The 14,385-nt window shown below is 37.5% G+C and overlaps 1 protein-coding gene and 1 long non-coding RNA gene across 2 annotated transcripts in view; one reads left to right on the top strand and one right to left on the bottom strand.

The window, feature by feature from the left end:
- Positions 1-14,385, bottom strand: part of ADK (adenosine kinase) — a 288,796-nt gene that overhangs the window by 261,869 nt on the left and 12,542 nt on the right. Inside the window, exon 2 of the mRNA XM_009322457.1 lies at positions 6,332-6,385. Within this exon, the coding sequence (XP_009320732.1) occupies positions 6,332-6,385 (54 nt within the window). The remainder of the gene's footprint in view (positions 1-6,331; positions 6,386-14,385) is intronic.
- LOC103915587 lies at positions 2,799-3,883 on the top strand. Its single transcript, XR_663537.1, has 2 exons — positions 2,799-3,056; positions 3,452-3,883. It is a non-coding gene; the product is annotated as an uncharacterized LOC103915587 (long non-coding RNA).

Raw genomic sequence — 14,385 nt, 5'->3', positions numbered from 1 at the left:
GTCCCAGCTCTGGAGCCCTCAGCAGAAGAAAGACACGGACCTGTTGGAGCAGGCCCAGAAGAGGGCCGGGAAAATGATCAGGGGGATGGAACACCTCTCCAATGAAGAAAGGCTGAGAGAGTTGGGGTTGTTCAGCCTAGAGAAGAGAAGGCTTCAGGGAGACCTTCTTGCAGCCTATCAGTACTTCAAGGGGGCTTCTAAAAAAGGTGGCAGCACACTTTTTAGCAGGGCCTGTTGCGACAGGACGAGGGGGAATGGCTTTAAACTAAAGGGGGGTAGATTGAGACTAGATAGAAGGGAGAAACTTTTTACGCTGAGGGTGGTGAAGCACTGGCCCAGGTTGCCCAGAGAGGTGGCGGATGCCCCATCCCTGGAAACATTCCAGGTCAGGTTGGACGGGGCTCTGAGCAACCTGATGTAGTTGAAGATGTCCCCACCCATGGCAGGGGGGTTGGATTAGATGACCTTTAGAGGTCCCTTCCAACCCAAACTATTCTATGATTCCATGATACCAGATCCTAAAAGCAACATATACGGAAGGATTTTTGAAAGTGTTATTGAAGATAAGCTACACCCTCTAGTGGCACAAAATACTATAGCTTGGTTGCTCCAAACAGCATTAGACAGACAGTTGCACCCCGTGATGTCCCCAGCATTCATGCCTCTCTCACTGCATGTTGAACCATCAATGAGGCATGGTTGTATAGTAAATGGGTTTGGGGTCGAGTCTCTTAGCTTTTGTACCTAAGTGTTGTGATAGTGATTTACACATGGTAACCCCCCTCAAATACAAGGAAACTCCACTACAACATTCCCATGAACAGGTTCAAAACCCTTTCGCATCCTCTAGCTTTCTAACATACCCAAACTACTTCTAAACCCTTACTGTAAATTTCTCTAATGTTTCCCAAGCATCATACAGGCCCTCTGTAATCCTCAAACAGCCCTCCTATGTCTCCAAGATTCACCCTTCCAATACTCATATATATATATACACACACACACTCACTTATATGTGCCTTGTCTAAGCAAAACCAGAACACACAAAAAACCCTAGATGTTACAGGTAATTCAAAACTGCATCGGTCACCCAAATAGCTGTTCTCAAGCTTAAGAGTCTCTCTCTCCCCCCTTGTTCAGTTTCACCATGAAAAAGTATTCATATAGCAAGTATGCAGCTAAGAATGAAATACCCAGATAAATTCCTCTCGGCAAACTTGCAGCAGAGCAACACATCTGCCCTCCCTTCTGACTGCAACACATCAAACTGCTGACTGAAGAGAAAAGAAACTTATATTTATCATCTTCCTCTTTCTCACTTCATGGCCTTTATCTCTGTAAAAAAGATACATTATGAAAGCAGAGGTAGCTGTGGGGCACAAAATAGCTGCCAAATTTCCTACTTTTTCCATCAACTAACTTCCAAAAAAATGAAGTGTTCTGTCATGGCCAAAACTGCTTAAATAAAACAGTTTATAAAGTTGTACAACCAACAGTCAAAGCTGTATTAAAACAAGTGTCCTGAAGCTTTTTTTTTTTTTTTTTTTTTACAGACTCAGTGGTACCACTGAACTCCAAACAATGCTTTCAATGCTTTTAAGACTCACAATGAATATATTTTAGTCACCTATTCATACAAGGTAGTCAAGCTACACCAAGATTTTGCTACAGTCCATATTTCAGTAAAAGAGAATATTACTAAAAAACCCCCAACACCTCTGCCACCACTACTCTACACAGTGAAAATGGACTGTATTGGACATTGGGTAAACAAATTAAGTGTTTCTACTTTAACATCAAGACAACTTAGATCACACCCCATCATCGCTTGCTGCACCTAGCTTAAATTTATTCTCCTCAAAAACTTTTGATGTGGAACCATAGTTAAAAAAAAAACAGCCTAGGCAACAACACACGCACGGAAGTCTATAGACACACAACTCTATACTTGGTTAATATGACCTTCCGTTAAAGTCATTCAGTCCAATTCTGAGAATTAAAGATAGGAGCAACTCTTGTAAAAGAACTATACAAATGGTCAGGAGAATTATTTCGGTTTTTCTTGGAGTTTATATTTATTTATTGTTCTCAGAATATGCATATGCAAAACACATGCAACATTAAGGCCTCAACAACCTTATTATGTCCAAGTTTCCCCAGCAGTCTTGCAGGATGGAATTCTTTTTTCCCTCTCCTCAAAGTTACAGGGGATTAGTTGGGTTGGGGGAGGTGGGAAAATATCTCCAGGACATCTCTTCAGCCACAAATGCATGGTTACCCTGTAAGACACCTGTGCAAACTGAAGATAATACTGCTCCCCCATCTTTGTTATTCTTGCTGCAGAATAACAAACTCACCAGTGAAAATAAATATGATTGCTCATCTGATTCACTACAACATTGGCATGCTTGGCTTGATCATCAGTTAAGATGGTTTGAACTAATCTGCTAATTTTACACGGAAGCAGGCTAAGGAGCCTCCACCCATTCCACTCCCTGGCTGAGCTGCAGGACAGTGATCTCCACTTTGTGTGCATTCAAGAGTTGATTGGGGCAGGGGGGGTAGATATTTCCAGCTGAATTCTGAAAAGAATGTATATATGCATCAACTTACAAACTCCAGTGCTAACAAATTCCTTTAAGATAAAAAAAAAGTATACACTAATGAAAAGACACAATTTTAAAGGCTGCTGCAGTCCAAGTGAATTGGAAGCAGGGGGGGAAGAAAAAAAAAAAGGGTGATCTTTCATACCTTAGCTCTTAAAATAGAAGTTAAGTACGATGCCATGCCTGTAAACCAACTCCAGCCTGTCTTAGTGGCTTTACTTATCTCTCTAGATAACTAAGATTCAAGGACAACAGGATCAAGGCAAGTCAGGGTGTAGCTGGCCCAATTACCTTTGGAGATAAGGCATTCATCACTGAATAAAATTTACATTTTTTATGAAGAACAGCTACATAGACATGATCTCTAAGAAACTGAAGGACATCTGACAGTCAGAAAAATCATCATGGTACTATTAGATGAAGAATGCAAAAAGAAGTCTTCTTTACTACGTAAGTCAATATAAAAGCTGCTGACATTTCAAAGACTGGAAGATAAAGTATTTTAAGCAGGGGGATTTTGGCACTGAACAGGATACATAGAGTCTAACTTTGTATTTGACTTAAAAACATTAGGACAGGTTCAGGAGAACACGTTAGTTATAAGGGCACTGAACCTAAGAATAAGTTTATAACCAAATCAGCGACCGCCCTCGTCAATGCAAGTTGTCTTGCATCATCATTCCCTAGAACTGGCATTTCTTTTAAATATGAAAGCCTATCTAAATATCAGAAAACAATAGTTAAGTATCTAACAACTCATCTGTAAGTTAAATCAGAGAATTTAGCTTGAAGGACTGAAAGTGCTCTGAGGTTCAACACTGCTTAATCTGTTCTGTACCTTACAGTTAACGTGGACTGAGAAGAGCAGCACATAGCGTATTAGAAAAGTTCCAAAGGTCTGTCCTGAAACAACATGACACTGACCTACGAGAGTTTTTCCCCGGTCAAGTATCCAGCGACATTCAAGATGCCAAGGTCAATCGCAAAAGCATGTTCAAACTCTTTCATTATAACCAACAGCATATAAAACATCTCAGGAGCCACTGCAGTGATAATAATGAAATACCAAAGAAAGGTTTCTGTTTCAGCTGATTCATGTGAAACTTTAGATTTACTGAATTTTCTTTATTTAAAGTTCAACCCTCCATTTAATAAATGACTATGCTGTAAGCATATCAGTAACTAATATGCAATTAAGTAAGATGCAACATACTTAAAATAAAAAGCTCAAACAGGATTTTAGTATGTTTAAACTACTGCAGATGAAATACCTCACATCAAAAGGTTCAGTTCAATCAATATCTATTGTGCAAATAAAGCTTGTGTACACAGTACAGCTTGTACTGTCCAAAATACAGACCTGTGTCATTTAACTTGTGTTTACCCCTCAACATGCTAGTACTTTTAATACTTCTAGCTTATATCTTTTAAAATGGTATAACACATTTAATGGGTTAATCATAATTATGCTGTCCACAAGTGCTCTGTCATTAGAGAGTGCTCTACATAAAACCCATCTTATCTACCGATCAAAGGCAACTGCCGTTGCCTGTCTTTTGCCTGGAGCTCAAGCACTTTTAATGTCACAGGTACATTACCATGATGTATAAGTGTAAGTTAAATGCCTTTTTCCATCCTCTGAAAGAACACAGAAATTTTATTTGGCTAGTAATTCAATCACTAAGGCTTTTAGCAAATAATTCTTCTTCCAAAGGAATTAAATCTTCGTTACCAGAATACGTTTTTACTGTTTGAAATCTATGACCTTACTGAGAAATATTCAATCTTTTAACATGGAAAAGCCTGACAGCTATAAATATTAATTCATCTGAAACAGTTACCTCATCTTACACATGGATAAACTGCTTAAGTCTTTTGGGGTACTATGAAATAATGCAAAATAATGCTAGTGTAATAATGGAAACAGACAATTATGTGCAAGAGCTGAAAGTTTAAAATAGAAAAAAGAAAAACACCTTTTTTTTTCCATATCTAAGCATGCAGATTCACACTAAAGGGACCAAATTTCCCACTATGTCTATCCTGAAAGGAAGAAATGCAAAAGTAAACCTAAAAATCTGTATCTTATTTGGAAATACAACTTTTATATAAATATTCCACTAGTCATCATCGAGAAGACACTGAATAAAATTATGGAAGGGCTGACAAGTGAAGCGTTTTCTACAGTCTTTCATACCAACTAACTATCTTCAAAAAAAAAGCAGTTACATAATACAGATTTGAGGGATGGCGAAGAGGACATTCGCACAGAACGTTTTTCAGGCAGCTCATGGAGAACAGTGAGTGAATGAGGTAAGAAGAAAACTGGAGTTCATAGCTCTTCAGCCAGTGGTATTGATGTGCAGGAATTAAAACAACAGTAATAAAAGAGACAATTACCTCACATAAGAGATTTAAGAACAAGAAAAATTTTAAACTAAATTCTGAAATAAAAAGTATTATAGTATTGCTTTCATGTAACCTGTATGCTTACACATACAATAGGAATGTTCCAATTGTGCCATCATTTATTTAGTAAGTACTTTTCTCCCATTTAATGTAGTAACTCTTGATTGAACTAATCAGTCATCACAGAAAGCATACCAAGTTCTGATAAATCCCCTCCACTTCCAAAACATATATACAGTTCAAAAGTCAGTAACTTGGAGAACTTCAGTATCTGTTTTAAAAGCTACCATAATGGGGGGGGAAGAATTGAAGGTTTCAAAACCAGGCATACAAACCCAGAATCCCCCTCCCCCATATCTAGATAATATGCAGACAATACCTACCTCTTTACTTTGCATTTTCCAAATGTATATACACATGCTTATGCACAGTACCCAGTATTTGCTTTCAACTCAAATGTAAAGCTTTTGTATTTTAGTATATAGTGTGCCAAAATAACAAATAAAGGTTATTTTGCCTGAACATGAAAGACTATCTAAAATCAGAATAAATGTGAACGTCAAGCTTCTTTGGTTTGGGCACATCTTTAATGAAGGAGCAAAATAATTGAAGATGCTATTATTGCAATGTTTGATTAAGCTTCATATAGCTACTTCTCCTGCAAGACAAGAGTGATCCATTCAACAATGCATCATATTTTTTCCCCAGGAACAAGAGTTTTTAGGCTATAAAATCAGATTAGCCAAAACAGGCAAAATTTCAATACAACTGACAGGGCACTGGTGACGCTTAGCTACATTCCACATCACAGCCCAACTGTGTTGATGAGAATTTGCAAAGGTGGGAATGGCCACGATATCACACAAGTAGGCAAATTAAAATAATGAGTCAACACTGAACCAGGGGTGGGGTGGGGTGGGCAGGGCGGAATCTTCCTTTTCATTTCTGCCAGATACGAACAAACATTTCACTTATACACAGCCATACTGCAGGCTGGCAGTAGCTGTTAGTGTAACCACTGTCATACATAAGACATCAACTAGGATGAACACCGAGACGTTTAAATTGCATGTGTACCAACTGCAGTTAAGAAAAGAATATTTAAGACAAATTAATGAAAAAAAAATTTTTAAATCTTTTTTTGAAATAATTAGTTTTCAGACAAGTTGTGTAATTTACAGTAGGCAATACTGAAGAGCAAAAGCTAGTTATGAAAACACAAAATTTTTGCTTCAGGTCTTTAATAATAAGATATGTATGTACATAGAAAAGTAAATATATATAACATGCATGTATATCACCATAAAAGAGCTTACAGTTCTTTGTGTTTCTCCTCTGCCAAAATTTGGTCATTTGGCTTCAGCCCATACCTTGGAAACAAAAAAAACACAAAACACAAAGCAGTTACTCCTTTGAGAATATAGCCATAAAATGTAGTTTTATAGTTTCAAACTGGCAAATTATTAAACTATGTAATATTTGTTGATTCGGGTACCTCAAGTATTGCAAAGACAGCAGCAAAGTCTTCTAAAAAAATTTGTTACATGCTTATTAAAGTAAACTTAACGTCACACAAAACTTTTGCTTTATACCACAACTTCAAATTATATCAGATACTTTGGCTTGCTATATATCCAAAATCATTGCACTTCATAGCATAAACTGGACACTGATCTTGTAATTTGGATCTGACAAAACATGACAGTGAGGAATACAGACAATGCGAACACTAAAACTGGCTGTAGTGTTTGCTCCCGTACCAAATAAAACTATTATAATCAATACCAAGAACATTCTATAGAAAAAAAAAATACTTTAACAACAGACTATTTAGGAAAATTTCTGCAGTCCATACAGGCAACCTCTGATGAAAGTGAGAGCTTGAGAGAGAGAAACTTTCTTTGCTAGCTTACCTAATAGACAATTTAACAGAATAGGTTGCCTACACTGTCTGAATCAGAGGGAAAAAGGAACCCAGTCTCCCGCAGCACAGGCTACTACTAGTAATGCTGCAGGCTGCACTGTCACTCACTTTGGAAAAACCTTTAAGAAATGACCTCACTTTTGTTGTGCCTCAGAGCAAAATCTTTTGCCATCTCAAAATACTCCACCAATCTAACTGCTATGGTTTTCTGTGGGGTTTGGTTTTTTGGGTTTAGGGGTTTTTTTGGTTGGTTGGTTTGCAAGACATTTATACATAATGTAAGCAGCTAAAAGTCAAGTGTCCATTTGATAATTCTGCAAACAGCTAACTGCTCACACTGCAGAAGGTTCCCACTGTCCCTTTGCCCTCTGTTTTTCTTCTTTACTCCAGTCAACTGCAGAACCATAAATTACTCCTCCTGAGGAAAGATTCTGGTCACCAGCCAGCTACAACCAAGCTCTTACAAATTGATTTTTGTGTCAAATAAACAGATAAAATGTATGTTCTCTATTCCTTATAGCATTTTCTGATGATACTCTCTGAAACTTGTTTTTTTCAGGATCCATTTAAAACGCAAGCATCAACCCTGGACACATTCTCAAGCTCACTAGTGCTGCATTCAAACATACAAGACACCGACTGACTGACCCATTTTTCTTGTTTACATATGCAGAGACTGCCTTAGGTTATTTGCCATAGTATCACGCTGACTTGCATCCATTTATCCACTTTGCTGCTAAATCCTTCATGGAGCCACTTCTAATCAGGACACAGTGGGGTCCATCCACATTCTCCTTCTAAATGCAGGCTTGCATTTGACTCTTAGAGCAAGCAGACTATACTGTAACACGCTGTTGAATAACAGATTCAGGTCACTTGCTTTAATTGCCACGTCTTCTTTATAGTTTCCCATCCTATCAGTCTATAAGCCATAAATTTTAACTGTTGTGATCTTACATTTACTGCCAAATCAATGTTTTCTGTAGTGAACAGTATCAGGCTCTTTCTTTAATGAAAAAGGGTCGAGCCCAATACCAGTCTCTTCGTAATACTGCTACACCTCCCCGATATCTCCATTTGTCATGTCTTAATAAGCATTTTATTGATAGCAAATACTTATATATCAGAGAAAAAGCAAAGAGCTACCAGGAAATTCTAAAAGGAACATCTTTCAGAAGTCAAAGGACACTAACTCTTCTTACACAACTTGCAATCTTACTTAAAATGAAATCAGGTCATTTGTTAAAAGGATTTTCCTGTCATAGACAGATATACCCTTGGCTAATATGCAATCCATTTTGTGAGTGGAGATCATTTTGCCCATTAAAAATATATATCCGCATAAAGTCACAACCATTCTTCTCTAAAAATAACAATGCATGCTTTTCCTCTGACCAGAAATCAGACTACTTCAGCTAGAACTGAATACAGTTTTATCTGCTGAGGATATAGTAATAATACCTATACTCGAGCTTTTTAAAGCTTCCAGATTCCTTGGTCCTTCACTTTTTTTTTTTTTAAACCACCATTTAACCCCCACAGTTATTTAGAGGAAAAACCCCAAATAAAACCCTTCACTACTTACTCAGACTAGTAAGTCAGCTACAACAGAAACCGTGTAACATAATGGGAACGCTGTTTAACAGATGTGTGATTTTTGCCTTGGGTATGTTACTGACATACCAGAGGGGTGCAGGAGGGACACAGTTGCTACCCCTGAGGTTTGCAGAATGGTTCCCTTGGTGAACCTTAGCTTACCTAATCTTTTTCACCACCACCCCCTTCCTTCACCATGGAAATGGCATTTTTCAAATATTCTTCCTTGACCCCTAAAGATATTGCTTTGATAGCAACTTGTAAAAAAAAAATTTCCACAAAGGGACATGCTTGTAGAGTTCAAACTTTTATTAGTTCTTCATGCATTAAGACAGGATGCATATTATATTTCATACACAGCTGCTAAAATATTTAATAAATTTAAATGTGCAACTAGCACAGAGAACAGCTTACATAATATTTCCCAGCATGTGTTTCGTAGGCAAGATTGAAAAGCACTCTTCCTAACCGATGAAGGTTAGATTTAGGAGAATTTCTCTAAAAAACATTTTAGGAGACAAGGATACTCAATGCAGAATTGAAGCTAAAGATTTGCAGTCGAAAAATTTAAAATAAAGACATTTAAAACAATCTTAACAACCAGAACAACATACGGTACAGGTATTATACATTTACATGCCTGGTATTAAACTAGTAAGTAGAAGAGAAGCAAATATGCTATGGAAGTGGGCAAAGGAACTGAAGAGATCACAACTTCACTTCGTTCTATTTTCTGCCCTGTGAAATTCAAAGTTCAACACATCCTAGCATGTTAAATAATGATTATTCTTTTCAACTATCTAGTACCAAACCGTGATACAGTTTCAAAATGTTAGTAGTCTCTTCCTCACTGCTCAAGATCCTATTTCAGAAAAGGGTCCTAAGGTCTACACCAAGATCGTAGGTAAGTGTCAAAAACTGTAGTACATTTCAAAAATGATACATCTGAACACTTTGATACGTCCTTCACAGCCATTTAATCTACTGGAAGAGTAGCCAATGTTCCAGCCACTCCCTTCAAAATGGCCGCTGCACACGATCATGAAGATGGACAGAAAAAGCACCCCGACTGCAGCAATTATCACACTGCACAGCTGCATATTTCCACCAAACTGGTGCAGCTGCCTGCCCAGATACGCACAGCCCAGCCGCTGAGCATCACAGCTAACGGCTTCTGACAGCCCAATAGCCTGATTGTAACTTCAGTAAAACTTCCACTTTTGGGAGACAGCAGCTTTCTCCCCAAAGTCAGCTCCTTATGGAATTTCTTAAGCCACAATGTTCTTGGTCTAACCTCTAGATGTCATCGTGTCATAGTCACTCCAACTTACCCTATTCTGATCAAAGCTCAAGTGACCTAGCTGCAGATAGGAGCTAACAGAGATCATTTTTCTATCATCCATCCTCTAATCGCAGTTTAAATGAGAGGTTTCACACTGCTTTACACTCCTCTTTTCAGTGCTGAGATTTTTTTTTTTTTAACAGTATTCTTTCCAACCTGGTTACAAAAAGGCATGTTTAGGCATTTAACTTAGCAGGACAAATTAGCACGCTAATCCCCCTACATTTCATCAAGAAACAAAGACCCAACTCCAATTCACGCTCTGCAAAAGCATCTCTCTTTCCTTTGACTACAATGGGGCATAGCGATACAGGATGTCTAAATTAGCCTGCTGAGCAAGATTATTTGAATGCCTCCATTAGTCCCTAACTCCATAACTTCAGAACATTAACAAACTGAGGATATATTTCAATAAGAATCTTGAAGTAATTGAATTGTAATTATCAAGGTTTTCAACTGCCCAAGACAAAGCTTTCTCAATGAAGAGAAACCTCTCAGTCTTTTTTCCACATAACCAGTAACTTTACCAGAACTCAGATCTGAACTTCATGTGTTCTTCCCTCCTAATTGTTATGTTTCCAGAACCAAATTTTATGTACGTGCAGATACATATATAATATCAAAACTTAGCCCCCTAAAACATTAATTATAAATTTACAACTACATTAATCTTAAATATTTTCCCTTTCCACAAGCCTGAAAATAAAGTAGCACAGACCCAGACTAAAAGATTATTGCAGGCACTTTGAGGACAGGTATTATACAGAGCCAAAATGGTGTTAAGGAAATTTGGCTGTACGTACAGCTAAATATACTCTATCAGAAAAATGCCAAGGCCACTTGGAAGAGTTTTACTGTATGTAACAGCTAGAGGTACAACTCTGACCAACACATTCTATTTGGTTATGGTACTACACAAAAAACAATGTAGGTGGCATACTCATCTCCTCTTGTATGTATATGACTTCCCTAGCATTCACCTACAAGTTTATAATCTCAATTTCAGTTTTTGCAGAAATGTAACATTTTTATTAAATGTCTGCTTTTCATTTTTTAAGCATACTAGAATCTGTAACTTCAGCTCTGACTTGTGTAATGTATTTTAAAGATCCTTCTGAAATGGTAATCCTATGACTCAACGCTTTTTTATTTCCCAGCTCCTAATATGAGAGTATGAAAATTAATGTGCTTGGACTGTAGTCAGCATTTTTACAATAATGCTCTTAATGTAACAAACAGCCATACGGCATGGTTCCCTTCAGGCAGCATCCAATTTTAAAGCCTTAACCAAATTAAAAAGAAAACAGCCTACGCTAAACATGTACTGGTGAAGAACTCCAAATGAATATCAAGTTCAGATCTGCTCTATGAACAAGAGTTTCCTGAAAAGCTGGTAAAACTCACCTGTCCTAAGGCCTAAAATAAAAACTGGTGATGAACAAACAGGTTTAAAAAATGGCAATAGATCTTCATAGCTTCAAACTTAATTCACCTTTCAAAATTTCTGACTTGAATCCACCAATCTAAGCAAAAACTTACATAGAAACAATGGCTAAAAATTGCACAGATATCAAACTAAAAATCAGCACAGACTACACACTGCTGCTTGGGCCAGAAGAGCCAAGACAAAATCTCCATCATGCAGACCACCCAGAAACAAAGTAGTACACAAAACTGTATACATATCAGAGTAATATTGTCATCAATATTTTCAAGAATACTTGTGAAGGAACAAGACACTAGAGATAAAAAGAACTTTTTTGCATTAACGATCAATGCGGAGTAGCCAGCGTAAAAAAAAAAAAGATTAAAACTATTTTAACAATACAAAGTTGCGACAGTAAAGCACCCTAGGAAGCTCCAAACATATCTGTGCAGACATTTCTCTGCCTTGTTTGATGTACAAATAAATATGAACTTTTTGCCACAGTACATGGTTCTGACTAACCTTGCTCCCCTTTAAAAGCACTCAGGCTTTGCTATTCCATAAGCTTATTGTACTTGACATGCTTTGCTGCAGTTACTGTTTTAAATATTTCCCAGATTGATTAAAATGGAATGTATAAAAGGGTAGATTTCCAACATGTTCTTTGAACTTTGCAGAAAAGTCATCCAAAAAAGGGAAGAGAGCATGATTTCTCTGTCAGAGACCTAAAGCATGTTGGTTGTATTAACCAGACAAGACAAGTAGAATTTATGCTATATTAGGCTATGCTTCATCAACAAAAGAAAAGACCTTTTAAGACAGAGCTCTGCAGAAGCATTTCTCAATAAATTTTCAAAGCAGCTATTAAGAAACCTTAAGGACTACAGTATAGTCGTCTTGTATTTCAGATTATTCTAAAGAAGTTCCCATAAGATGATTCAGCAATTATGTTGCTTCAACTTCCAAGTGATGTTAAGGCTACTTTCACTGTTCTAAAAAAAGAAATGCAGTCCTTTTTCTGTTGGTTTTTCTTAATTATTAATCTTGTAAAACTAGGACATCCAGCCTGCGGGACATTAGTGCTCACATGTCCTTTTTCAGACTGTATCGACTGCTTTCTACCAAACGCAGTTAACATCCTACAAGATCTTTCAGGTCAGAAACACAGCCATGTGTGAACCTGCTACAACAGTGCATCCTCATGAGCGTTTACAGACCAATGCACACAGCAAGCCCAACAGAAGCTCCCAAAATATTTCTAACGCATTGGATTTATGGGGGATGGGTATAGAAGGTCAGCCTGTTTCAACTTCCATCTGCAATTTATCAGACAGAATGAGTAATGCTGCCATGACTGCTAACTCCATTTCTTCTGACTTGATCTATACAGAGATCAAAAGGCAGTAAGTGAACTGCTTTTCCCACAGTAGTAAAATACTACTTAAAGCAAGGCAATATTTCTGCATTTTTGACAAGGCTACAGTTGCTTAGAAATTTCAGTGAAGTCTAATGTAGGCTTACTCTTCTGATTAGCCTAGTAATCTTTTTCATGTACACAAATATGGAGTGTAAGTACCATGACTTGTATTTGTTTGGATCATTACTTTAAGCTTGCTACGCCAGATTCTAGGAGCTATGCATTTTCTAAATTAAGATGAAAACAAAAAACCACAACACAGACCACACGTTATGTAAAAATTCAGCAGCTGAATTCATCATGGACCAGATGCAACCAGCTAAACCAAAATTAAAGTTTCACGTAGCTGACACATACATACACCCTAGTCCAAATATTTGTTTTAAGACATCTTTTTTCCCCCATTTAAAAAAAAAACACCAACAAAACCAACAACAAACAGTAAAGGGCTTTGATTCATATCCTGAAAGTCTCAGTCTCTTGCCTGGCTTAAACTGGTGGAATAAAAACAGTGCAATACTCATGCTTTTTCCTTTTTTCCGTAAATTCCTCTGTTGCTTTGCTATAGTCTCTCAGCTTCACCATCTGAAAGGCACCACATGCCCCATTCCCTCAAAATTTCTCTCTCCTTTAGCCTCTCTCCTATTCCATAACAGGGCAGCTTGTCCCACCTACCTTTTCACATTCTTTCTTGGCCTCAAATTGACAGCAAAACAGGGACCCTTCTGCATTAATTTCTGGTTTTAACGACAGCTGACCATCATTCACTGTTACCGTAGGATGACCTCGTACAGGTTAGACATTTTTAGAAAGATTCCTTACTGAGTAGATACTGCTTTGTTGCCAAATACAAAACACAAGTCCAGAATCTCTTCCTTGAAAAACTGAAAGATTAAAGAGGGATTGTATGATAGCAATACAATCCCAAAGAAAACCTGCTTCCAGAAAAATCTAAGTTTTGCAATAGTCCACTTACACCAACAAAAGAGGAAACTGCCTAAAAGACTTTTCAGACATTCCTTTAGGAAAGTGTTAGGGCTGTGAGAGAATGCACATCTCAGACTGACTTCAACATGGATCAGTGCTAGACCCAACACTATGCCACACATTTATGAGTGATCTAGAGTTAAGTACAGTAACTACTGATAAAATCCATAGATGACAGCAGACTGGCAAGGGTATGTAATAACAACTGAAGATTCTAGCAGGCAGTAAGATGAACCCATTCAAACACAGTCACTTCAAAATACAGACAGATGCAGAGCCAAGAAGGTAAATTAAAAGAATAAGAATATGGGCAGCGGGGTAAGGCATCCCAGAGAGTAGTAACTTGGAGAGGGGGAAAACCAGGTGTCATAATCTGCAACTAATTCAACCTGAGCTTGCAACTTATGTCAAGCATTGAAGACATCAGTGAACTACTATAATACAGAAATAGGAAAGAGCAAACAAACAAGACAAGAGTGAGCAGTCAGCCTGACTAATTATTTCATCCCCTTCCATTTTTAAACAGAAAAACATGTAGCTAAAACGTTTAGCTTGGGAAGAAGAAACATAGGAGTAAAGCACACACTAGTGGTAATGGGAAAGAGACATGAAAAAATAGCCACAGAAAGCTAAGATACTTCTGTCTAAAGACTGTTGCAAATAAATTACTTCATAGTT

This window comes from Pygoscelis adeliae, unplaced genomic scaffold, assembly GCF_000699105.1.
Source record: "Pygoscelis adeliae isolate BGI_AS28 unplaced genomic scaffold, ASM69910v1 Scaffold244, whole genome shotgun sequence".
In the NCBI taxonomy this organism is placed as follows: Eukaryota; Metazoa; Chordata; class Aves; order Sphenisciformes; family Spheniscidae; genus Pygoscelis; species Pygoscelis adeliae.
This window is presented reverse-complemented; position numbering and strand designations above follow the sequence as displayed.